Source organism: Crinia signifera, chromosome 5 (genome assembly GCF_055691185.1).
Source record: "Crinia signifera chromosome 5, ASM5569118v1, whole genome shotgun sequence".
Taxonomy (NCBI): Eukaryota; Metazoa; Chordata; class Amphibia; order Anura; family Myobatrachidae; genus Crinia; species Crinia signifera.
The window spans coordinates 51,334,303-51,361,125 of record NC_139221.1 but is presented as its reverse complement, the minus strand read 5'-3'; the positions used below and the strand labels follow the sequence as shown (position 1 = coordinate 51,361,125).

At 44.1% G+C, this 26,823-nt stretch overlaps 1 protein-coding gene across 2 annotated transcripts in view; it reads right to left on the bottom strand.

The window, feature by feature from the left end:
• Positions 1–4,817: 4,817 nt before the first annotated feature.
• Positions 4,818–26,823, bottom strand: part of ADHFE1 (alcohol dehydrogenase iron containing 1) — a 42,234-nt gene continuing 20,228 nt past the window's right edge. For both annotated transcript variants that reach the window (XM_083187194.1, XM_083187195.1), the window contains 8 exons: positions 23,488–23,565; positions 22,966–23,071; positions 22,741–22,893; positions 21,257–21,355; positions 15,584–15,662; positions 14,445–14,541; positions 11,430–11,587; positions 4,818–5,420 (listed from right to left, as the gene is read on the bottom strand). In XM_083187194.1, coding sequence (XP_083043320.1) covers positions 5,337–5,420; positions 11,430–11,587; positions 14,445–14,541; positions 15,584–15,662; positions 21,257–21,355; positions 22,741–22,893; positions 22,966–23,071; positions 23,488–23,565 — 854 coding nt within the window. In that variant the 3' untranslated portion in view covers positions 4,818–5,336. The remainder of the gene's footprint in view (positions 5,421–11,429; positions 11,588–14,444; positions 14,542–15,583; positions 15,663–21,256; positions 21,356–22,740; positions 22,894–22,965; positions 23,072–23,487; positions 23,566–26,823) is intronic.

The window sequence follows — 26,823 nt, the reverse complement described above, 5'->3', positions numbered from 1 at the left end:
GGGCAGCAGGCATCAGGTCAGTGCTGGGCAGCAGGCATCAGATCAGTGCTGGGCAGCAGGCATCAGATCAGTGCTGGGCAGCAGGCATGAGATCAGTGCTGGGCTGCGGTCAGCAGGCATGAGATCAGTGCTGGGCAGCATGCATGGGGTCAGTGTCGGGCAGCAGGCATGAGGTCAGTGCTGGGAAGCGGGCAGCAGACATGAGGTCAGTGCTGGGCAGCATGCATGGGGTCAGTGCTGGGCAGCAGGCATCAGGTCAGTGTCAGGCAGAAGGCATCAGGTCAGTGCTGGGCAGTGGGCAGCATGCATGGGGTCAGTGCAGGGCAGCAGGCATGGGGTCAGTGCTGGGCAGCAGGCAGCAGGCATGGGGTCAGTGCTGGGCAGCAGGCATCAGGTCAGTGCTGGGCAGCAGGCATTAGGTCAGTGCTGGGCAGCAGGCATCAGGTCAGTGTCGGGCAGCAGGTCAGTGCTGGGCAGCGGGCAGCATGCATGGGGTCAGTGCTGGGCAGCAGGCATCGGGTCAGTGCTGGGCAGCAGGCATCGGGTCAGTGCTGGGCAGCAGGCATTAGGTCAGTGCTGGGCAGCAGGCATCAGGTCAGTGCTGGGCAGCAGGCATCAGGTCAGTGTCAGGCAGCAGGTCAGTGCTGGGCAGCGGGCAGCATGCATGGGGTCAGTGCAGGGCAGCAGGCATTAGGTCAGTGAGGGGTTATTAAATTATAACACAACAAAGATGCGCTAAGGGACCTACACTTACCATAAATGTGAGAGTAATATGTAATATAACCATTTATTGATATCATTGTTTTCTCAGTTTCCAAAGAAGCTAACATCTGGCAATACGGTGACTAATAAGGGGGCCCGCTGTTCCACTTTTGTGGTTTAGGATGTCACTAAATCCTAGCGGCAATATGTGCCCTTAATATGCTGTGTGCAGAAGGCTGCCTTAATTCTGTATGAAACATAATATAGTGTAAAAACCAGCTCTGCGTGTGTTATTGTGCTCTGTGATTGTGCCCTCTACGTGCATTATATTATTCTATTCAAAGGCACATGGGATAGGATTCAATAAGTTTTGCTCAACTATATGACTTATACGGTTATACATTGCTGGTGCCTAACTGGCATAATACAAATATAATATTGATCATGACAAGCACACAAAATACATTATACTGTATGTGCATAAGGTACTGCCTAATACAATTGCTTTCAATATGTTATTTGTGAATCTAGTCCACATTACTGTGGCTGCAAATGAAAAGTCAACTTTGTGCATTAATTGGTAGGTATACAGATACATTACAATTTTCCTTATAGTAAGTCTAGGAAATAGTTTTGTAAAAGAAAATGTTATATACATACGTATACACTGTGAAAAAGAAGAAGCACCTACACTGGACTCCAATGAAGTGTTTGGTCTTCATTTTTGGTAGCAGGAGACAGTATACCAGGTCAGTTCACGGGCAAGTGTAGGTACAGCCAGAAGGCAATCACAATAAAATACAGACTTGAATGCTTGAGTTGTCCCTATCATAGCCCCACACCCCGGCCTATAGCTTGGGCAGCTAACTCCACCATTAAGAGCATTTACACTTGTATCAGGAGATCACAGGTGCTGCTGATTACACAGCCTTGCTTCTGCTACTGCTCCAGAACCTGGTCTAGATCCTCCACATTACTCTCATGTGGAGAGATGCTGTCTCTGCCACTCTCCTCCCCCCTTAGCTTTTATAGAAGGTGGAGAAATGCGATAGTGCAGGATCCTTTTCTTCTACACTTGCGCCACCGGAGCATTTTTTATCTCCCCCGATTCCCAATTACAGACTCTTGATATGGCAGAGTGCTAACCAGCCGGGAGACGTGTATTTGGGCATTATAACGAAGGTGGATTCATCTGTAAGCAACCAACTGCCCTGCAGGAACCAAATTACTCCTCACTGTGCGCACAGAGGTAACTATACATTAACCATCACTAACATCTGGATGTAATAACTGTTTAATAATCGCTGACTGTGACGGACAGTTTCTATGCCCACTAATTAATCATTATGTACTAACTGCATCATCACCAGTGATTGTTTACTATGCATGACTAATTGCTGCATTAATAAGCTGACATTTCTAACCTATATATATATTTATTTAATTAATTATTTATTTATTCTTTGAGCCTGAGCAATTGTTTATGGAGTATGTTTTATTAACATTAGGATTATTATTCATCAGTTAATTTATGTGAGTTTTTATAAATGTTATTTTCTGTTAAGCACAGTCAATTCTTTTTTTTTTTTTTTTAGTTTACATACACACAAATAGTAGGACACAAAAGCACTGGGCTGCCAACAAGAGGGAACAGACTTTGGGCCGGAATAAGGTTCTGCAGTTTCTCGCATGCTGGGGGCAGCAAACTGGGTACACATTAGATGATAAAATTAATGATTGTTCCCATTCGGACATTGTCCTGTATGTATGCACTGTCATTGACAATGGAGGACTTCGCAAGCAAAGGCCATGGTTCCTGCCCACGCTAAACCTGTCATCAGCGTTGGGTACACATCACGTAGTGTTTACCCAGCATCAGATGCGAGAAGGGTGCGCTTTAGGTAGAGATTGAATAATATGCGTGCAAGCATACACCTGGCACACCCCATGCACATGCTAATGGAAGCAGATGTTGTGGGCCTATGCAGCAGTAGGAACATGGATAGAGGATGAGCCATTTATACATCACCACCAAGCAGCATTGTTACACAAAGATTGTAATCTCTTACACAGGGACCTTCTTATCAATAATAACAAGGGCCCTTATTCTGATCGGTGTGGCCGGATCCGAATATGCGGCCAGGACCGTGCGTGCGAAACCCCGCCTTCCATACGGATCGCCAACTCCGTCCGTACGCGGTAAGAAGGTGGCCGAACGGACCGCACGTGTATTTTTCATGGAATACGCCTCCTCCATCTCAGGGAACCTCCCCCATCATTCGATGGTCGCAGACCATCGAATGCAGGACCGAGTGGTCCACCAGCTCCCGCAACCTCAGAGGCAGAGGAGCGGATGTCACCTGCCCTCCCTGGAAATGCCTAGGGCCTGCCTGCGTTTTCCATCACACTCCCAGAAAATGCCCGGTTACGGCTCCAAAATGCCGGCTTCCTGTCAGTCAACTTGCGTACAGCCAGGGATGAAACAAGTAGCAGGATATTATTGCAGGATGGCCTCACGCATGTGTACCATAAGCTGTACGCACGCACAGTCGTTTGATAATGGCCTGGCCTGCGAATTCCCAGCTGTGCGATCAGGTCTGAATAATCCCTAAGCCCGGTGACCCCATTCATGTCCATTACATGTAACACTAGTTTGTGGTTCATGCTTAACAGTACTGATAATCGTTCTATGCGGGGTAAAAACTGAAGTAAAACGGTTACGATTGTTTGATTTGATTATCAGACATTTGATCCTTCTGACTGTTATTCTCCTGCATGCATTGAGGGGCAGATTTATTAAGCTTGGTGAAGAGATAAAGATTCTGGTTTTTATCACCGGCCAATCAGCTCATAACTGTGAAGTTACAGGCTTGGTTTGAAAAATGACAGGTAGGAGCTGATTGGCCGGTGATAAAAACCAGACACTTTATCACTTCACCGAGCTTAATAAATCTACCCCCCCCCCAGTGAATTATGTATTTCATCCATGAATGGATCATGTGGTTTGGTCATGTAGTGCAGAGGATCCCAAACGCGGTCCTCAGGTATATCCATTCTTGGCCGATCATGACTTAATTAGTACCTCAGGCACTTTGATTTGACAATCTGTGCTGACCCAAGGATATGCTTAAAACCTGGACTGTTGGTGTGCCCTGAGGACTTCATTTGGGAACCTCTGGTGTAGTCTATGGTAAACATTAATAACATTAGTGTAGAATTATCACAGCTTGTAGAGAGATAAAATCCCAAAACAATCATCTTTTGGCATACAGACTGGGTGCCTTATTCAGATCTGTATGCAGGAAAGCAGCTGGGCCGCACCGTTCAACTTAAATGCAAATGCAGCAGGAGGTGTCTGTGGGAAATAAACTCTTCCTGCATGCATTTGTGATCGGATAGTGTCAGCCTTCTGCCAGTCAGCACAAGTCGAAAGCTTACTCAGACTGGTGGGTGGAGTGGGCACTGCCATACTACACCTCCCATAAGTTGCAGCAGGTCAATCATAATGTAACTAAGCGGGGACTTCGAGCAATCATGCAGGATCTGCTTTGTACACATGCACAATACGTCCTCTGCATGCGGTTTCCCAAACGCTTACCTCACAACTGTCTCCCTTTCTGTGGGAACATCCCGGTTTTTGGGGACGTTCCCGCACCCCGCCCGGGATGCTGGGGGCTGGCCAGCAGCTTACAGAGCCGCTGGTCAGGCCCCACAGTGACGAAATGGGGGCGTGGCCTCAGAGAAATGATGCTATTTGTAGGCCATGCCCCTTGTTGATAAGCCACACACCCTAATTTCCAGGTGTTTTCCATGCCTGAAAATTTGGGAGGTATGCCAAACATCATATTTGTACATTAGCCATCACATCTGCATGCAAATCTGATAGATCAGGCCCTTTGTGATTGGTACTTTATCTCTCTCTCCAAACTTTGACAAACTTACCCATGTGTGCTATATAACCAGACCCTGTACCTCATTGCAACCAGTTATTTTGCATCACAAAACTACTGTATGTTTTCTACTGTATGTTTTCTAATCCATTTAGAATGCCTTGTAGATGCAAATCAAACTTCTCACATACATATTTAATATAGGAAAAAAATAATAATCTGTGTTGTTATAGTAAAGCAGTTTATTTATCCTGCCCAAATCAGAAACTTGGAATTAATATTTAAGAACATACTGGCAGAAAAGTTATGTCAGTTTTGTTCAGTGTTCATTAGAATCTACTTATTATGTTCATCTATAATCGTTCAATGTAAGTTAATAATACATACAGAAACATTCCACCTCCTGCTTCACAGATCAAGGGGGGGGGGGGTATTCAATTAGCTGTGGTAATTTACTGCAGCCAATTGATTCTCTTGCAGCAATTCAATTAGCACCAATGCCGGCAGCCTTCCGAGCCATAATAGCACATGTGATCCATTGGGACATATATCTCCAGAAAAAAACAAACAGGCTTTAATTGCATAGAACAATAATGGCCATTGGCCAAAAGTCATTTTTTTTTTTTTTTTTGAAAAAATTATCGTGGCTAATTGAATACCAGTCTCAATTTTGCTAACATTACACCAGATATATAAGCAAGATATCATTATGCAGTAATAAATGGTCTGTACCAATAATCTAGATCAATAAAGTTTCATGGAGGCTTCAAACAACCTTGAAAGGTCTTCTTCAGAGTGCATACGAGGGGACAACTTTGTTACTCTTTCCTGTAATGCAGAAGAGAACATTAAGCTCATAGACGTGGTATTTATTTGCTTTTAGAAGGCAGAATCAGAAGAACTGAAAATCATCTTGACCAAATATACAATTCTGTCTACAATCAGTGAATTATATATAGAGGTCCTTGGATGGCGGCACTCACGGTGTGAATAAAACAAGGCTGGTCTCTCAACGTTTCAATCTCGGTTTTCATCAGGAGTATTACAAACAAACAGAAAAGATCTTACCTACAGTATATAGCACTGGGTGTTTGTACATGCTCCTGAGGACAGTGAAACCACACCGAGACAGCTATCGGACATGGGGGACCACCAGGGGATTGTTACAGTTTTGTGATGCATCTACAGGCTCTTGCCTTTGGTAACAACTTGTTTTTTTATGGACCATGTTTGATGGACTATGTTTAAAAACAACAATTCCCTTGTTGATACTTTTTACGGATTTTTGCACTTTCTTGCATACCTAAAAAGTTTTTTTTCAAATTTTATTTGACGTGCTGGCTTCGATTTTTTTTTTTGATGATTGAACCATTACAGCATGTCTCAGTGGTATTCGTTAAGTGTGCATACTGCCTTTCTACATATGTATAAAAATCAATCTCAATCCACCAATAGCGGGAGAAATATGATATTAGGGTGTTTGCGCTTAACAACTAAGATGGGAAGAGCTGTGCCCGTGAGCCACTCAATGCGGGGGCATGGCAAGTACTCTGGAAGCTGTTGGTCATGACTCCAGCCCCTTTCCCCATCCTACAGTAAAAGGGGGGAACCTGCTCTCCATCACACAGTAGCAAGACGGAACCTGCCCCCCATCACACAGTAACAGGAGGGAACCTGCCCCCCATCACACAGTAACAGGAGGGAACCTGCTCCCCCATCACATAGTAGCAGGAGGGAACCTGCTCCCCCATCACATAGTAGCAGGAGGGAACCTGCTCCCCCATCACATAGTAGCAGGAGGGAACCTGCTCCCCCATCACTCAGCAGCGGGAGGGAACCCTGCTCCCTATTAAACTATAGCGGGAGGGAAACAGCTCCCCCATCACACAGTAGCGGGAGGGAAGCAGCTCCCCTATAACACAGGAGCGGGAGGGAAGCCGCTCCTCCATCACGCAGTAGCGGGAGGAAGCAGCTCCTCATCACACAGCAGCAGGAGGGAAACAGCTCCTCCATCATGCATTAGTGGGAGGGAAGCAGCTCCCCATCATGCAGTAGCGGGAGGAAGCAGCTCCTCATCACACAGCAACAGGAGGGAAACAGCTCCCCCATCACACAGCAGCAAGAGGGAAATGTCTTTATATCACAGAGTAGCAGGAGGGAAGAAGCTCCCAATCAAACAGCAGCAGGAGGGAAGCGGCTCCCCATCACACAGCAGCAGAGGGAAGCAGCTCTCCCATCTCACAGCAGCAGGAGGGAAGCAGCTCCCCATCACAGAGTAGCAGGAGGGAAGCTGCCATTTTTCATGTTTTTTTGTGCCTATGTCGACTTAAGTTGACATGGACACAGAATAAGTGTACTGCTTTGCTCGCCATGCTTTGGGCACGATGCCTTGCTGTGCTTGGCACACTATTTTCTACTCACTCTATGCCTACTTGGATAGTGAAGTATGAAAAACCACATTTAAAAAAAAAAACATAAAAAACTCATGTCGACCATTTTCCGTGTCGACCTAATGCTTGTGTCCACCTAATGCATGTTGACCTATTTCATATGTTGACCTAGTGACTAGTACACCTAATCATAGGCGCCAAAACCGTGGGTGCTCCGGAGCTCACCGTCGGGGATCCTGGCAGCGCCGCAGTGGGGTCCCAGCAGCCGATATGCCGTCAGCAGTGGGGGTCCCTGCGGCGGATGGGAACTAGTAGCGGTATTAATACTGCTGCTAGTTCCCATCTTCCGCCGGGACCCCCGCTGCTGACGGCATATCCGCTGCTGGGACCCTGCTGCATTGCTGCCAGGACCCCCTGCCTACCTCCATCTAGGACTGGGGGAGGCACCCTTGAGCACCCACCGGCAAAAACGTAAGCCGGCGCCCCTGCACCTAATGACCGCACCCCCCCTGTTCACCTGTGCTCCCCATACAAGCGTTGGTTAATGAAAGTGGCTGTAAGAATGTTAATGTACAATGTTCACATCTACTAGGACAGTGACCTCTACATATGTATAACGGGGGAGAATAAAGCAATACATGCTCCAGTCACTGTGGTCACTAACAGCAGATGTGCACTATTTTAGAACTTCTCCTAAACAATGCAAATCACCATAGTTGTAATAAAAATACAACACAAGCACAATAACATCTGCTTCCTACGGAAAGCAGCATCAGTCAATTGTTGAATAAAAATGTGTTACTGTTATGTTATTGTTATGCTACTGAACACACCAACCACACTCCTCATTATCTAGAATAGGATGAGTGATTGCTGAATGTGTGTATTTAGACCACCCAGTGCTACTGTCATGTACAGTACAGAATAAGGGATATCAGCGGTTGTCTTATGTGCCATGAATAATCCCTCCCATCTTTTATAATTGTAAAATCGGGACCTGTCGCACTGAAGGTGCGACTGTTCCGAAAAGGGGGCGGGTTCAGGGCCTAGTGCAACAACCTCCGTTTTTATCATTTTCAGCACTCTCCTAGCCCCCGGCCTCCTCCCTGCCTTCCCTCCCGCATCTCTTCAATGAATGATAAAGGGCCCGCTGGTACCTGTAGTTCCACCTGTAAAACAAATATTACAATATAGAAAGACCACACAGACAGCTTTAAAGCAAAACATTAATAAAACATACATATACACACACTTAATTACCTTCATTCCACATAGACCTTCTGTCCTCTTTTCTAGTAGTAATCCATAGGGTTCCTGTATTAAGAAAAACCCTCACCCAATCCAGTGTAGATTGTGTCCTCCTAGTCCATGTAGGCATGGACATCCCAGTTGTTAAAAAATAAAAATAAACGCAACATACTGAACCACGGCCACTGAAGTGAATCCATGTATACACATCGTGTATCCACATGGGTTTCTTTTTTACGTGACTGGAGGGCCTCCACATGACATCTGTCACTTTGAGACCCATGAGCCAGGAGTTTGGTGCCCCCCTAAAAGGAAATAGGGTGGTGGGGGGCGCTATCTGCAATTTACCCCAGTTCTGTCCCTTGAGCCAAGCTGTGGGAAAATGGGCAGTCATTCATCTGCTGCCCTTCACAAACAAACAGCCTGCCAACACTGGGTCAAGTAACTGGGCCAGAATGACTGGTGATTGTGCACAAAGGTGGAATTTATGTTGGATTAATGGGCAGAAAACTGGGGCATGAATACAAAGCCAGCACAGTGAAAAATACATTTATAATTACAATTAATTACATCCAAGTCTGCTGAACACTAAAACCATCTGCAGTTTCTCAATGATCTATGATTTATCTGTTATCTCCTGTCAAAATGGCTCATCAAAGAACCTCAGACGGTATTTACTGTGTGTATTGGATTCTTCATGTCATTAAAAAGTATAATGTTCACTACAGCCCAGTGAATATAGCAGGAGCACCAGCGCCACCTAGATGGATCTTAGTGGAAGTTGCACTTAGGTCTCCTATTTGCTTCAGGGTTAAATACTTTGCTAGTAGGGTGTAGGGAAAGGAGAGTGCCGGGTTGCAAAAACAAAAATATCCAACACATTTTACATGGAGTTTCATTCACCCTTAAATGGGACTTGAGAGCTACGTCATGGCGTCAGCTCCCCATAGTATAACATTGAATTCCCACCTCTACCCTATGTTCAAAGACCCACTGCGTATTAATACAGTCAATCCAAATTCGCCTCCTCAAGCTTGCGACTAGCATAGCTGGGGTCAGTTTTAGACGAAACACTGGGGTTCTTATTAAGCAGGGAGGTTTGAGGCACAGTTCTTCTAAATTTTCATGCTTTTTTTAAATTGTTTTGTCTGCTACCTGCGGGGTGAGGTTTGACAAGGGACATGTTTTAAGGGAGGAGGGGGAAATGGATTTTTAAGGCACAGTTTGGAGGAATGATGTGCTAATGGGAGGTGTGAGGCACTATGATGGATTCATTTTTTTTGTCTTAGGGAGGTTTGAGACACTATTTTTGAGAAGGAATGCACAGTTGAAAAAATGAATGACTGGAGACAGACATCCCGGAAGTGCGCCTATACTGTAAAGTCATTGCGGAGACAGAAAGAATAGCGCATAAGGCGATGACTAAAAGATAGCTAGCAATTTAGTATCTCCTAGGACAGGCATGGGCAACCTGTGGCTCTCCAGCTGTTGTGAGACTACAAGTCCCAGCATGCCTTGCCATAGTTTAAGCATTCCCTAATGGAAAAACTATGGCAAGGCATGCTAGGACTTTCACAAGAGCTGGAGAGCCACAGGTTGTCCATGCCTGTCCTAGGAACACAATGTTGAGCATTTCAGTCTCTTCATTACTATGCAGGACATCAGTAGCAGAGAGCAACTCACCTTAGGCATGGTATTCTCAGCTGACTGTTACAATACTGGACCCTTCTTTCCATTATCATCTATGTAGTGCCTGTGTATTCTGCAGTACTTTACAATTCCGGAGAATCCATAATAATCAGACTATTTGCAGATAAAGGGAACCTTACAATAATCATCTAGTGTTCATTCATATTTAAAAACCCATGTAGTTCCTCTTCCCTGCCTGGGGTGTCGCTGTCTGCTGTAGTGCTTCTAGCACAGTGCGTTCTGTATACCAGCACTGATATGCAATCCAGACCTGTGCTAGAAACACCACAGCAGACAGCGGCACCCTAAGCACGGAGGTGGAACTGCATGGGTTTTCAAAGATGGCGGGTGCTAGAACGAACACTAAAAAAAATGGTGGCGTCACAATAATTGTGATGTCTCATATTAAATATTGATGTTTCTCTAAATCTGGATAGGCTTATAGGGGCACCTCAGATTACAATGAGTATCATCAGTATCATGCAGTGTTTTCTAGGTTCTCAGACTCGGTACACAGGACCAGTGGCGTAAGTTCATCCCAGCTGCCCGGAGGCAAGATATATATCAGTGCCCCCCCTTACCAACAAACACACACACATACCACCTTAAATAAATATATTTTTGCTTATGTGTATGTATGTCTGTTATGTGTAATATGTTTAAAATAAAGAGCGTGTGGTCCTGCTTGGAGGGGGAAGCATGGATTTCAATTAGCTGATTTAAAGTAGCAGAGGAGGATAGATGCCCCCTTGGGAGCAGGAGCCCGGCAGCAGATGACTCCATTGCCTCCCAGAGTTCTGCCTCTGCACAGGACTCCAAGCAGTTCATGTTATCTATGTCACCCAGCAGAGGCACAGGTGTATTCACTACTCAGACACATTTTAAACACTTAGCCGGCTAATACTTTTTTTTATTAAAGATGCTCAGAATATTTTTTGTAGAACTGAATTAAGTCAAGAACATTTATTTAAGACTTATCCAAATAGATTTTATTTAAAATGAATAAATAAAAAATGTAAAATATCATTTTTTTATCTTCAAAACATCGCCATCGGAACATTGTGACCACCAGAACATAGCAATTGCGAATCCACATTTTTCCGGTGCCAGCTTCTGTCTGCGGCCAGAGTCCAGCAGTGAGGGGTGTTATGTAACATTTTCCCCAGTGGCTGCAGTTGTGTGGTGGGGGTCTGCCCAAATCGGCAGTGATGGCAGAAAAGCAGACACTGGGGTGGGTGCCAATTAGCAGAGGGACCAGAGGTTTCCTGCTGCAGCACAGTAGGCTTTCTGACAGGTTGCATCAGATGTGACCGTGTCAGGGAAAGCCCAGCCTGGTGTGGTCACATCAGATAATAGGTAATAAGTGTCTAGCCTACATAGTGAGCATCATTGTCTTTCAGCAATGGCAGGATTTTGTCAAATTTTACATATAGGCCGCAGTAACTGCCTTCCCAGAGTTAACACAGTGATGGAGAAAAGATCACAGAGGGAAACGGGTTATATATCTTACCTGAGGTAAAGTTCCTTTCACTAAAGCAGGAATATCTGCTGTACTATATCCCACAGCTGCCAGGCCATCGTCAACATTCAGGTCAAATAGCAATTTCCGTAATGTGTCTGCCAAAATAAGCCCAGCGTCTTTGATTTTAGCAGTCCGGATGTCAGCCCCTAAGTTAATACATAAAGCTTTAACTGTAGGCTACAGAGGTGAATAGGAAGCTTGGTCTGAAATGACCTGAACACCATTCCAGGCAGCATTTATATGACATTCATAACAGTCATTTTATACATGATGAGACCTCCCAAACATCAGATATTATAAAACAGCGCAAAGAGTTCTAAAAATCATATACAAATAGTTACAGCATAGATGATATTCTGTATTTATAACATATTCCCCCCCCATGGTTTTAAAATAAATGTATGAATCTATACTGACATCTAGTGGCTAATGTCAGGTAATGACTACAACAGGCCAGTAATAACTTCTTACATTACAGCATGTGCATTTTGGGAAACAAAGGAGATATTAGCAGAGCAAACAATATCTGAAAATCACATTGGGCTTAATTTTTGCAAGGATACTTAGATTTCCATTTATGCGCATACGTTTGCAGAGCAAAATGGTGGCATTGCACAAACAGAGGGTTGGCGAGGGGGTGTTTCTTGCACATTATAGAGTGGATCCACCAGCCACACAGTTGCATCCACCAGCCACACCAGGCACCGCTGACACCCTCCTACGCTGCCAAGGTTCCACTGTGGTGCTACCCCTCTGGGTGTTGCAGCGGGCTTGAGTGACAGGTGCCGGCTGCTCTCTGTGAACAGAGCGGAGTGAGCGGGAAGCATTCCCGTCTGGGTAGTGCTGCTGCGGGCCGCGCAGGGAGAGCTGGCGCCATCTTGCTTGCGTGACTCCAGGGTTGAGGCGTCTACGATCACAAAAATATAACCCTCCTGAGCCTGGCTGATACTGCTGCCCTGTGCTTAATAATACTACTTCAGATCCTCTGCAATACACCTGCGGGTGCGAGCCGTGGCTGCCCGGTGACTCCTGATATTACTGTGGGAGGCGATTTGAGCGCAGCCATCCTCTTACTCAACTGGCTACCTGGCTAGGTGCATTTGATTAATATGCCTTACTCTCTAAGCCCCTTGTATATGTTGCACCCCTTGGAGTATCCTTATTGAAAGAGGTGAGGGTGCGGGGCGACTTGCTGCTGTCTTTCTGGCTATACTACCGGGACGTGCTAGCTGTCCCCATCTTTCCTAGGAGATATCCTGCTGCTGTGAGATTGCTGGAACACCTCTGCCCCTTCCTTCTACTAAGCCTAAGATGCAAACATCTCTGTATTATATCCTGCAGGCTATTACCTCCTCTACAGACAGGCTTATAACCAAACTTAATGACTTGCAACAGGATACTACTTTATCTTCCTACATCAATGCTACATCTGCCGAAGCACCTGATGACACTACATATATGCGCAGTGACTCCGCAACATATATGGTTTCTGCCCCTTAAAAATCTGGGACAAACGCTCACAGAATCCTGTCTCAACAATTGAAAACCTGCCTAAAACCGGCCTTGGTACCTCATATATGCTGACACACGCTCCAGATTGCCCCATGTACATATAATGTGCTTCACACTCAATTGGAACTGGTCATAGTCGCACTACGGAACTTATCCTGCCTTTCCCCTTGATGATGGCGAAGACCCTGGTCCTTTATCCCTTTCTTCTCCTGAGATTGAAAAATGGCCGGACTAATATTATGCGCTAAATTGTGTTAGAAAGATGCTATTTCAGCTCTTTATTCTGTTGGCAGCAGTTCAGTATTTCATATACGGCCCTATATCATCAGTCACTACATATCCTGGCTACCATATACAGTATCATATTTATATATCCAGGTGGGGGAACTGGACGCAATTTACCCTGACTCAGGGTTAAGCTTATAGCCTCCAACGTATCCGTTTCTTAATATCCTGCAATATTTTTATTCTTTGGGGGGGGGGGGGGGGGGGGGAAGGGGGCCGGGGGGACTTAAATGTTTAGGTTAGTATAGAATAGCTGTAGTGGGCGTAGGTTAAGGGATCCAAGTATACCTAAGTTGGGGTTGGGTCATACAGGGTGGTGGTTTTTTAGGGATGTTTGTTTTGGGTATTACTATTATTATTTTTTGTTCCATATATCCTAAAATTGAACCTGGTATATCTCTAGGTTTGTAGGTCTTTAGACGACTCTAGCAGGAAACTATATGCTTGATATAATATCCTTTACTCCTAACGTATAGTGTTACTCGTATGGCGCCTACGGGTACTCTGAGGGTGATCCTATTGGTGAATATCACACACTGCTACAACTATAGATGTCATCAAGCCCCGCCCCCAGCATGGAAAAATCCCCCCCCCCCCGCGCGAAAAGCCGCAAATTGCGGTAATTCAAGGAGGTGGCCAGGCAGATTGCGGAGGGTGAGGTAGAATCCGGGAGGATTGCCCACATTTCCGGGGGGCCAGGAGGGGGACCCGATTTTCGGGATCCTCCCGGCCAATCCGGGAGGGTAGGCAACCCTGCTTTGATGTGTTGTCCGTTTCAGAAAATCAATAAAAACTATTGAATTTCAAAAAAAAAAAAAAAAACACTCATTTGCACACATGGAGCAAAAGCATAGCCTTCGAGGTGAAGCCTGTTCAGGAATTTCTGTGAGTCTACGTGTATTTTTAAAGCTGCAATAATAATTGTGAATGATTGCTGCTTTAAAAGTACAGACAGGCTTGCAGAAATTCCCACGCCTGTACCTCGCAGACTATTACATATTGCTGCAAGGTCTCCAATTTTGCAACAGCTTGCAACTGTCGGACTCTGCTTACTACACTACTGTTGGGAAATATTTGCACTGTCATGTAGCATTAATTTAATATTAATACGAAAGTGGAAATTAATACTTATATGATCATGACTAATATCATAAGAAACCATCAAACATTTCAGATGTGCATAGTGCATACAAGTGGATGTCTTACCAAGTATCTCTGCCGCCTCCAGGTGCCGCTCTGGACACATAGCCGCGGTGAAGGAGAACACAGCTGGGGATGTGAGCACGACAGAAAGTCCATGGGGCTGGTAAAAGGCAGTTAGAATTAGGCATTTAACATCTACCATAAACATCCAGAGTCTGACTCTAAGTCAGAAGCAAAATGCAGGCATATGCTTATAAAACAGTATTGTATCCCTCCTACCGCTGTTCTTCTGTCTGCAGCAATCATTAGTCTCAGCAACTCCATTGAAACCATGCCGGGAGCTGGGGGTTATTCACACCTGATCGCTGTTGTGCGAATTTGCAAGCTAGTCGGTTATTGAACAACTGTGCATGCTTCTAGAGCATAGCACGCATGTGCAAGGCCAAATAGATTAAATGTGTACTGCATTATGCAGATTCCTGGGTGCCGCGATCAGCACTGGCGGTTCCCAGGGGATCAAAAAGGTGACATAGCCCAGAAATCTTCTGGAGTGGCCAGAAAAGCCTGCAACATTTCCGGGCATGCCACGTAGGAGGTTACACAAAGTCTGTGTACACTGGGACCATCATAAAGCACAGCTGTCACTATCTTAGCTGTGCTCATTTTTTTTCCAGATTTAAGAAAACTTCGTATTTTGGAATTTGGGTATGGGAGACTCAACCTGTAATGTACCCCATAGCAAAAAGATGATTGGGCTCTACAAACTACATCTTGAAGGCAAAGGGGAAGATGAATCAAACTTTGGAGAGAGGGAAAAGACTTATCATTCAGTGCCTGTCATTTTGCAAATACAGCCTGTAAAATAACAGAATCTGATTGGATGGTACGTTATCTCTCTCCAAGATTTATTACATCTCCTCCAGGGTCCCCAACAATACACCAAACAACACTGCAGGGTACGTATTCATTCACATCCAGCAATCGCACACAGATATCTGAACTACAGTATATAATAGGCATTCCATTATGCTCGTTATTGGATACATGCTATAATAGGTTGGATAAATCAATATGTATAGTGATTGAGGAGATCCTTAGACAGATGTTTCCCTAGGCACAGGGCAAATATATCTTTAGGCAAATATATCTTTACTCTCCAATAATTCTTAGAAAGTAGCGTAGATAGCACTATATATATTTACCACTAATGGGTGGTCCACGTTGTAATCTTTAGCTCTGTATTTCTTCACCATGCCTGCAATTGGATAGGACATCCCATGACTAGGAACAAAAAAGGCATGTTTCATAATAATATCATAGTCTTTCAGAGGCAAGTATAATATTTTCATTTTGGGATTTCACCTGATACCCCTTTCACACCAGGAAATGCAGGGACATACCTGGAAATACGGTCCCCGGATCATGCAGAGACATTCCCGGGTTGGCCCCTTTCACACCAGCCTAGTCCTTGCATTTTTCTGGTGTGAGGGGGGAGAGATAGTACGGGCAGCGGTAGGTGGCACCCGGCAGCTCCGTGTCCCCAGAGCGACAGGCATTAGCGGGAGGGGGGAGACGGTGCCCGACAGCTCCGTGTCCCCAGAGTGATGGGCAGCGGCGAGCGGGGGCACCCGGCAGCTTCTTGTCCCAAGGTCCTCCCAGGGCAGTGGCACGGGAGAAACAGGTTCACGTCCAGGATAGGAAAGCCAGGTAAGTACCTTTCACAACGGCCTGTATCCCGGGCTGGTCGCAGGAGCAACCCTGCTAGCTATGAGTGAAATCCCGGGACTAGTGCTAGTTGTGGGTTGTTCCTGGGCCCAACCTAGGAATTTAGGCTGGTGTGAAAGGGTAGATTATAGTACAAACCCTCCCAAATTGTACACCCTAATTCCAATCACTGCTCCAAATCTTTTTGTTAGGTCTGAATTCTGTAAAAAGCCCTTTGCTCTGATCGCTGACACTGGCCTAGCAAAGCTGAATATAAACTTGCTTCCAGAGTTAATGATCATTTCTCTCTCAGTAGCAGCATATGATCAATTGTCCTATGGAGCTGCACAACAAATGAAGAAAGGGAGTTAATGAAGAGTAATGGTGATTGGGGTTATTGGTGATTGATGATGCAAGGGGTTAATGAGGAATGGATGGATGTTCACCTTTAAAGGAAAAAAAATAGCTGTACACGCCTTTGGTAAATAGCAATATACATATGTGTACAATAAGCAATTTATACTAAAATAATATCCATATAAACATAGCATATGCATTAGTGAATTGATGTTAAGTCGAGATGCAAAGTTTATGGGCTTGTGCTTCTTAAAACTGAGCTTTCTGGCTTCATTGGGATACGTTCCAAATGTCCTTCCACACTGGCAAAAGTTCTGGTGACAAAAAGTCTCTGTGGCTGAAGGAAGTCATGGGTGATAAATTCCTTGTGGTTGGAGGAACTAAATAACAATAATCCCTGTGGGTGGAAGAAGTCCTACTAACAATAATCCCTGTGGGTGGAAGAAGTCCTACTAACAATAATCCCTGTGGGTGGAAGAAGTCCTACTAACAATAATCCCTGTGGGTGGAGGAAGTCCTACTAACAATAATCCCTGTGGGTGGAAGAAGTCCTACTAACAATAATCCCTGTGGGTGGAAGAAGTCCTACTAACAATAATCCCTGTGGGTGGAAGAAGTCCTACTAACAATAATCCCTGTGGGTGGAAGAAGTCCTACTAACAATAATCCCTGTGGGTGGAGGAAGTCCTACTAACAATAATCACTGTGGGTGTAGGAAGTCCTACTAACAATAATCACTGTGGTTGGAGGAAGTCCTACTAACAATAATCACTGTGGTTGAAGGGAGTCCTACTAACAATAATCTCTGTGGTTGGAGGAAGTCCTACTAACAATAATCCCTGTGGTTGGAGGAAGTCCTACTAACAATAATCCCTGTGGGTGGAGGAAGTCCTACTAACAATAATCCCTGTGGGTGGAGGAAGTCCTACTAACAATAATCCCTGTAGGTGGAAGTCCTTCTAACAATAATTCCTGTGGTTGGAAGAAGTCCTTCTGACAAATATCCCTGTGTCTAAAAAATATCCTTATGATTGGGTGAAATCACACTGACAAAAACTACTTTGATTGAAGGAAGACTTACTGATGAAAATACCTGTGGTTGGAGGAAGTCCTACTGACAAAAATCAGTGTAGTTGGAGGAAGTGCTACTGACAAAAAATGCCTGTTGTTGGATGAAGTCCTATTGACAATAATCACAGTGAATGGAGGAAGTGCTACTGTCAATAAATCACTGTGGTTGGAAGAAGTCCTTCTGACAAATATTCCCGTGGTTGGAAGAAGTCCTACTAACAAAAACCCCATGGGCTATATAACCTCTCTTGCAATGGTTGCATAGACCTAAAAAAGTTCTTCTTGGGAACAATACTGAAACTGAAGGTTGATAATGGTGATACAGGATCTGCTATTCATCCTGCACCAGGGGTTAAAGTGAGGGGAAACGAAGTGGAAGTGAGTTCCACCACCTCTAATGGTGAGGTGGAACATTTTAACCTCCACTTTGGCCCCAGACAGTATTTCTCAGAGAAAAGCATTCTAGTTTGCAGGCGGATGCCAAAACCCCCACCACTACCCTGTCTCTACATAATGGGGGTAGGGAAGGGGTGGCATAGAGAAATGAGTTCCCCCACCTCTGCATGACCACGTTAAGCCCTGTCCTGCACGATCTATAAATGCCATAAATGCAAAAAAACTGAATATTAAGATTGCAAAACGTAAGGAGCTCAAGTCCTGCATTTATTCTGCTATCAGGGAATATAAAACCAGAAACAATGAGCTTTACTGAATCATGGTGAAACCATTATTGTGTAGATAGTTGAAGATGAGCCTTTGGGAGTTTTTTAGACTGTGACATTATTGGTTCTTGGATCTTGGACAGTAGGTCCTTTTTGTTCTGCTTAATTTCTCATGTTAAGTATGGTATTTCCTATAGAGTGTATAATTTTGTATGCGAGATTCATACTTGCTTTATTATATTTCCCTAATTTATTTATTTATTTATTTACAGGTTCTTATATAGCGCAGCAGATTCCGTTGCGCTTTACAATAGTAGACAGTGATAAAACAAACTGGGTAACAACATACAGACTTGGAGGTAGGAGGGCCCTGCTGCAAGCTTACAATCTATAGGGATATAGGGGGAAACACAAGGACAGGCACCAGTAATACCATAGCAGTCCCACCAAGTTACAAGTCCAGAGGGTAGCTATATAATACATAAGTGCCTCAGAGGGTTATGCATGTAGAACTTAAACATTATAGGCTTGCCTGAAGAGGTGAGTTTTCAGGGAACGCTTGAATGTTTGGAGGCTATTGGAGAGTCTTATTGTGCATGGAAGGGCATTCCATAGGATGGGAGCAGCCCGATGAAAGTCCTGTAATAGTGAATGGGAGCTGGTGATCCGTGCAGAAGAGAGACGCAGATCTTGTGCAGAGCGGAGTGGTCGAGATGGGAGATATTTTGTGATAAGTAGAGAGATATATGCTGGTGCAGTATGGTTAATAGCTTTATAAGTTAGTAGAAGTGTTTTGTATTGAATACGGTAAGATACAGGTAACCAATGGAGGGACTGGCAGAGCGGATCAGCAGATGATGAGCGTCTTGCAAGGAAGATCAGCCTAGCAGCAGCATTTAAAATGGATTGTAGTGGTGAGAGTCTGTTCTTGGGAAGACCAGTCAGGAGACTATTGCAATAATCAATGCGGGATATAATGAGTGCATGTATAAGAGATTTAGTAGTGTCTTGTGTGAGATACGGTCGTATTTTGGATATGTTCTTTAGATGCATGTAACATGATTTGGAGACAGATTGAATGTGGGGAAGAAAGGACAGGTCAGAGTCGAGGATGACCCCTAAGCAACGAGCTTGTGGGGTAGGGTAGATGGTCGAGTTGTCAACAGTGATGGAGATATCAGGATGGTAACTGTTCTTAGTTGGCGAGAATATAAGTAATTCTGTTTTTGAAATATTGAGTTTGAGTTGGCGGGAAGACATCCAAGATGAGATGGCAGAGAGACATTCTGAAACTCGGCCCAAAACCACTGGTGACAAGTCTGGGGTTGATAGATAGATTTGAGTATCATCCGCATATAAGTGATACTGAAATCCGAAAGAGCTTATTAGTTTGCCAAGAGAGGAAGTATAGATGGAGAACAGCAGAGGACCTAAGACTGAGCCTTGCGGAACTCCGACTGACAGAGGTAGTGAAGAGGAAGTAGAGTCAGAGAAGCGAACGCTGAAAGAGCGATCAGATAGGTAAGATGTGAACCAGGAAAGGGCTGTATCATTAAGACCTAGGGAGTGTAGTATTTCTACAAGAAGAGTGTGATCCACAGTGTCAAATGCAGCAGATAGATCTAGAAGAATAAGTAGTGAGTAATGGCCTTTAGCCTTAGCAGTTACCAGATCATTCACCACTTTAGTCAGTGCTGTCTCAGTGGAGTGTTGAGAGCGGAAGCCTGACTGAAGCGGGTCTAATAGGGTGTGAGAGTTAAGAAAGTTTGTGATGCGAGAGTAGACAAGTCTCTCCAGTAGCTTAGAGAGGCATGGGAGCTGAGAGATAGGACGATAGTTAGAGAGAGAGTTAGGGTCAGAATTCTGTTTTTTTAGAATAGGAGTAATCACTGCATGTTTGAGCAGAGATGGAAAAGTACCAGTAGCAAGAGAGAGATTGCAGATGTTAGTTAAGGTTGGAATAAGCACAGGAGATAGATTTTTTATAACTTGTGCAGGTATAGGATCAAGAGGAGAGGTAGTAGAGTAGGAGGATAAGAAGAGTGCAGATACTTCCTTTTCATTTGTGGGCTCAAATGAAGAGAAAGTGCCAGAGGGTTCAGGTAGGGAAGAGAGCGGGTTAGAGGTAGTAGAAGAGCATACCATTTCATCTCGGATGTTATCAATCTTGTCCTTAAAGTAGGAGGCAAGTTCTTGTGCACTGATGGTAGCCGGTGGGGGAGGAGGGGGAGGGTACAGAAGAGACTTGAAGGTGTTAAAAAGTCGCTTAGGGTTGGTGGCATGAGAAGAGATGAGAGATTGGTAGTATGTTTGTTTGGCAGTGTCCAAAGCATTGCTGTAGGAGTAGTAGCTAGTCTTATATGTGAGGAAATCAGTCATATTACGAGATTTACGCCATTGGCGTTCTAATTTACGTGACTGATTTCGTAGTTGTCTTGTTGCTTTGGAGTGCCATGGTTGGCATCTAAGCCTACGTGGGGTATAGTGGGTAGCTGGAGCCACTTCATCAAGGGCTGTTTCAAGAGTCTGGTAGAGGTGGGAAACAGCAGAGTCAGGAGAGGTAAGTGTAGAAATTAGTGAGAGCTGTTGTTGCAGGGAGGTGGTAAATTGTGGAAAATTTATAGCTTTAGTATTTCTGCGGGTTAGAGTAGGCATGCATGATTTCTGTGTCAGTGAGCTTGGGGTAATGGAGGAGAGCGAGAGGGTTATGAGATTGTGATCAGAGAGAGGGAAGGGAGTGTTAGTAAAATCAGAGACTGAGCACAGCCTGGTGAAAACAAGGTCCAGGCAGTGGCCTTCCTCATGAGTAGCGGCGTCGGACCACTGGGAGAGGCCGAGAGAGGAGGTTAGAGAGAGGAGTTTGGAAGCATGCACAGATTGTGGACTGTCAATAGCAATATTGAAGTCACCCAGGATGATAGTGGAGATGTCAGAGGATAAATAAAACATATCGACAATAATGTCAGTTAATTGACTGACAGGTGAGACAAATTCTACATTGTATCTTTCCTTACTATAGGACACACTGAAAATATATGAACTACACAGAGGAGGATGTACATTTCATGTACCGCGACTCACCAGAGATGCACCCCCGCATTCCCAAAGCCAATTCCTGCAAATGAACTTGCCAAATGCATAGAGAAACGAGCCTCGCTGTCATCTGGATTTCTTACAGCTCTGTCAATGGAATCATTGTTAAGTCATTTAACTTGTATAACTTGTATATGATCATATATAACAAAAACTGTAGGCATAAATAGAGCTTGCTATAAATATGTGGTTATATGGTATAACCAGGGCCGGGCTTAGGGTGTCCCCCCCCCCCCCCTGCAAACTATAATTTTGCACCCTCCCATACTTTATAAAGGGACAGCATACACCAAAAAAAGCAGTATGGTATGACATGGAAGGGGTGTGGCCACACAATAGTACTCCTATTTCATATTACGCCAAACAGTATCATGATCTTATTCACATTACACAGCATGCAGTGTCCCTTATTCACATTAAGCTACACAGTAGAATGCCCACACAGTAGAATGCCCACAGTAGTAGCAACGCTTACACACTCATAATGCCAACAGTAGTAGGGCTGCTTACACACATAATGCCCACAGTAATAGCATCACTTACACATATAATATCCACGGTAGTAGCACTCCTTACACACATAATGCCTGCAGACATAAAGCCCACAGTAGCAGTGCCGCTTATACAAAAAATGCCCACAGTAGCAGTGCCGCTTATACAAACAAAATGCCCACAGTAGCAGTGCTGCTTACGCACCGAGTGCCCACAGTAGTAGCTTCCCTTAGAAACATTATGCCCACAATAGTAGCATGGCTTACACCTAGTGCCCATGGTTGCCGCCAGTAGTAACACTGCTTATACATAGTGCCTACAGTTTCTGACAGTAGTAGCACTGTTTATATAGAATGCCCACGATTGCCGATAGTAGTAGCGCTGCTTATACATAATATCTACCGTTGCTGAAACTAGAAGCACTGCTTATACATAATGTCTATGGTTGCCGACACTAGAAGCGCTGCAATACTCCCACAGGTTTCCTGAAGGTAGTATCGCTGCTAAAATATTATGCCCACAGTTTCCGGATGTAGTAGCAACACTGCTACTTATACGTAAATCCCACAGTTGACGACAGTATTAGTAGCATTGCAATATGCGGGCCACATATTGCTATTGCCCCTACACACACAGTGATGTGGGGCCATTTTCTGAGCAATCTAGATAAACTAAGTAATATTGCTCAGAAAATGGCCTGAAACCGCTACGTGTGTAGGCCCCATAAATCATCTCTCAACCAGACCTCAATCTTAATAAAACAGTAATCCCCATTTGAGCACATTTGTTACATGACTGGGATTAGAGCAGGGGGATAAAGTAGCTGGTGCATCTTACTTTAGCTCCATATTATCAGACAGATTCATTCCCAAATACATCGCCATTGACTGTCCGTAACATTCTTTTACCTGAACAAATATATGCCATACAGTGATTCATCGATAAAAGGTGTTTAAGTGTAAGTGGAAAGGTAAACCCACCTTTTGAAGTACTTAGACACAATCCTCAAGGCATGTTTGGCCCAGACGTCACTGATGGGGTTGCTGCCCTGGTAGGTTGGGCGGTTGATTGGATTGGTAGGGCGGGGGCTGCGCATATTATAAGGGATTGCAGTGTAGGACTCCAGAGAATGGCTGTGGAAAAAATGTCACCTGTTATCTCACGTTGTAAGCAGAACAATAATGCTGATAGTGATGTCACCTTACCATAGTACATCAAATCCACTATTGGCAACAACTCTCTCCGGCATGTGTAACGTGTGTTCCGGATCAATGAGACCTAGGGTTGGCTTAATGGCTCTAGATGCAATACCTAGGAAAACACACAGTGTTACACATACTGTATATAAAGGCTTGCCTGTATATAAAGGCTTACTGGGCTGGATATACTTTAAAAGTTCACTATGAAGTTTATTGTCACTCAGTGAATCATATCATCATAGATGCCACCCGCTGTGCCTCATAACGTGACTCCAGGCATTGCATCATGGGAAGCTTTAATGATGCAATAGTCCTGCCCCGCCCTCCTCAGGGGTTAATTGCATCTCCATTTTGGAAATGCTAACTTGCCTTTTTACTGAATTGGAAATCAGTATCTGGCTTAAATAAGCTTAAATTAGTGATACGGAGTCATAGGAATAGAGAAAAAGTGAAAAGCTGAGGTAAAAGTTAGTATGATACAGAATAATAGCATAAGTCTCCCCTTTTAATAAAGGGAAGAAAGTTTACCTGTTTTAGCTTTAAGTTCTTCATAGTCAAAGATGGCGATCCCTGTGGTTTCACTTCCGGTTCCAGAGGTAGTGGGAACTGGGGAATAACACAGATATTAGAAGCCATTTGCCTGGAGCCGATACCCCCATTTTGGTAGGACACAGAAATTTGGAAAGTCCGGCAAAAATTGTGGTTGTGTTATTCACATGGGCAAAAAGAATAGAATACTGGATAACACACAAAAATGGAGATAACGGTGTTATGGTGTCCAAGCTGTGTTAAGGTACCAATTACTGTATATTTACCTGGGAAGTAATAACTGTAAGGACAATACCGACCTAGTTTGGAGTTTAAAAATGGCAGAAAAGGGGCATTTTCACAAACTGATATCATGTTATATTTCCCCGAACCCTCCACTAGTATTAGAAGGGGGATATATGATTTTATTGCAATAAACAATATTGTTCGGAGGAATGGGTGAAGCTACTGTTCACAGCAGCATCACCATCTATTGTATTGCTATTGCCTAAAAGACACACCAAATTGGTAAATCAGACCCAGCAGTAGAGAGCTGCCAGCCACTTGTGGAGACAAAGGGGGGTATTCTAAAGCAATCGGTCCCCTGCGCGTTTGCATGGGGGACCAATTGCAGCCGATCGCATGTGCAGCCGCTGTGTGCTAGCACCCACAGCGCTCGCACACAAAAGTCTGGGCGGGGAGGCGGGCCGGGGAATTCGCCTCTGGGAACGCCCAGCGTCTCATGGGCGTTCCCCATGGTAATTCCCTGATGATGCGGGTGCGGGGGGCGGGCAGCTGATGTCAGCAAAAGTCAGCTGCCCGTCCTGTCCTCGGGAAGGGCGCCTGCAGATCAGTGACACCATAGAGGCCTGTTAAACTCAGCGCCACCGCAGGGAGCTTTTACTTCAGGGAACTTTGGGTTCCAGAAAGGATTGGATCCAATAATCTCAGAAACGCATTGAATTGGGTCCTGACAGCACCAGAACTTTATCGAGCGCCAGCACTTTCTGGAACCCAAAGTCCCCTGAAGTAAAAGCTCACTGCAGTGGTGTCCAGGACCCATCTTGCTCTCATCAGCAAAGCCTACCGCAGCACCTACCTACTCAGGGTGAGATACATTCATGTTATACAGAATCCTGTGAGACTTGATACCCCGGTCAGTACTTGTTTGTTACCCCCCCCCCCCCCCCCCCTTATGTAAAATAAATGCATCTTTTTTACATTAATTGGGTCACATCACATATACATCGTTCTTGGGACACTGCACCCGTTTGTGAACTTTTTCTTTATTTTCTTGAATATCCCCATGTGTTAAAGCTGAGGACTGCCCTTTTGCATTCAGCCCATAATGATACATCAATCCACACTTGATATGCTGCACCAGTTAAAAGAAAATCTGACTAGACAGCAGCATAACAACACACTGTACATAAAATAAAGATTGAAATTCATTATATATCAGTTATATTCTTGAAATAGGTTAATGGTTTATGAAATATACTGTGGCAACAAAAAATTCCCACATAAGAAATACCATAATAATAACTAAATCCTCTATACTGACCGTTCCAAATTGATTAAAGTGCATAACTGATTACTGGCAGCACTCTCTACCCTGCCAGTGTCACTAAACAAGTGGTTTACTAATTAAAACTATCTTGTAGAAAGCACGTAATTAACCCCTTCCTGACAGAGCCAGTTTTTGCGTTCCTGACAGAGCCCTTTTTTTCAAATCTGACATGTCTCACTTAAGTGGGGATAACTTTTTTTTGCTTTTACTTATCCCAGTGATTTTGAGATTGTTTTTTCGTGACACATTGTACTTCAAATTAGTGGTAAATTTGGGTCGATACAGTCTGTGTTTTTTTGTGAAAAATACCAAAATATCGTGAAAAAATGGAAAATTTAGCGATTTGCAAAATGTTAAATTTTCTGCTTGTGAGACAAATAATCTTACCACTCAAAATAGTGAATAACTAACATAGACCATATGTCTACTTTATGTTGACATCATTATTTCAACTTCCTTTTAATTTTTTGGGACACTAGGAGGCTTACAATATGAATAGCAAATTCTCAAATTTTCAAGAAAATTTCAAACACTGATTTTTTTAGGGACCAGTTCAGTTCTGATGTGACTTTGAGGGACTTGTATGTGAGACACCCCCATAAATGATGCCATTTCAAAAACTGCACCCCTCACAGTATTCAAAACAGCATTTTGGAAGTTTGTTAACCCTTTAGGTGTTTCACAGGAATTAAAACAAAGTGTAGGTGAAATTTCAAAATTTCTTTTTTTTTGCAGATTTGCAATTTTAATACATTTTTCTAAGGAACACAGTACATTTTACTAGAGAAATGTGACTGAAAATTGATTCCCCCAATTCTTTTGTTTTCATAAATATCCTATATGTGGCCCTAGTGTGCACGGTGACCAAACCACAGGCTTCATAATAGAAGGAGCACCTACTTGATTTTGGAGCCTCCTTTTTATGAGATTATTTTTTAGGCACCATGTAGGTTTCTAGGCACCATAAGATGCTAAAAGTTAGGAACCCCCCCACAAGTGACCCCATTTTGCAAACTACACCCCTCAGGGAATTCATCTAGGGGTATAGTGTACATTTCAAACCCCCAGGGGTTTCACCAATTGTGGTACAACTGGGCAGTGAAAATGAAAAATTATTTTTTTTACACAAAAATACAGTTCTGGCTCCAAATTTGTCATTTTCAGAAGGTATGAAGGAGACAAAGCACCCCAAAATCTGTGCCCCAATTTCTCCCGAGTACGGCAATGCCTCACATGTGACCAAAAAATACCAGTTGGGTGCATGGCAGGACTCAGAAGGGAAGGAGTGATTTTTGGATTTTGCAGCTCAGATTCTGGTGGAATTTTGGTGGGTGCTATGTCGCATTAGCAAGACCCCCCAAGCACCAATACAGTGGAACCCCCCCACAAGTGACCCCATTTTGCAAACTACACCCCTCAGGGAATTCATCTAGGGGTATAGTGTACATTTAAAACCCCCAGGGGTTTCACCAATTTTGATACAAGTGGGCAGTGAAAATGAAAAATTACATTTTTTACACAAAAATGCAGTTCTGGCTCAAAATTTTTCATTTTCAGAAGGTATGAAGGAGAAAAAGCACCCCAAAATCTGTGCCCCAATTTCTCCCGAGTACGGCAATGCCTCATGTGTGACCAAAAAGTGGCAGGACTCAGAAGGGAAGGAGTGATATTTGGATTTTGCAGCACAAATTCTGGTGGAATGATGGTGGGTGCTATGTCGCATTAGCAAGACCCCCAAAGCACCAATACAGTGGAACCCCCCCACA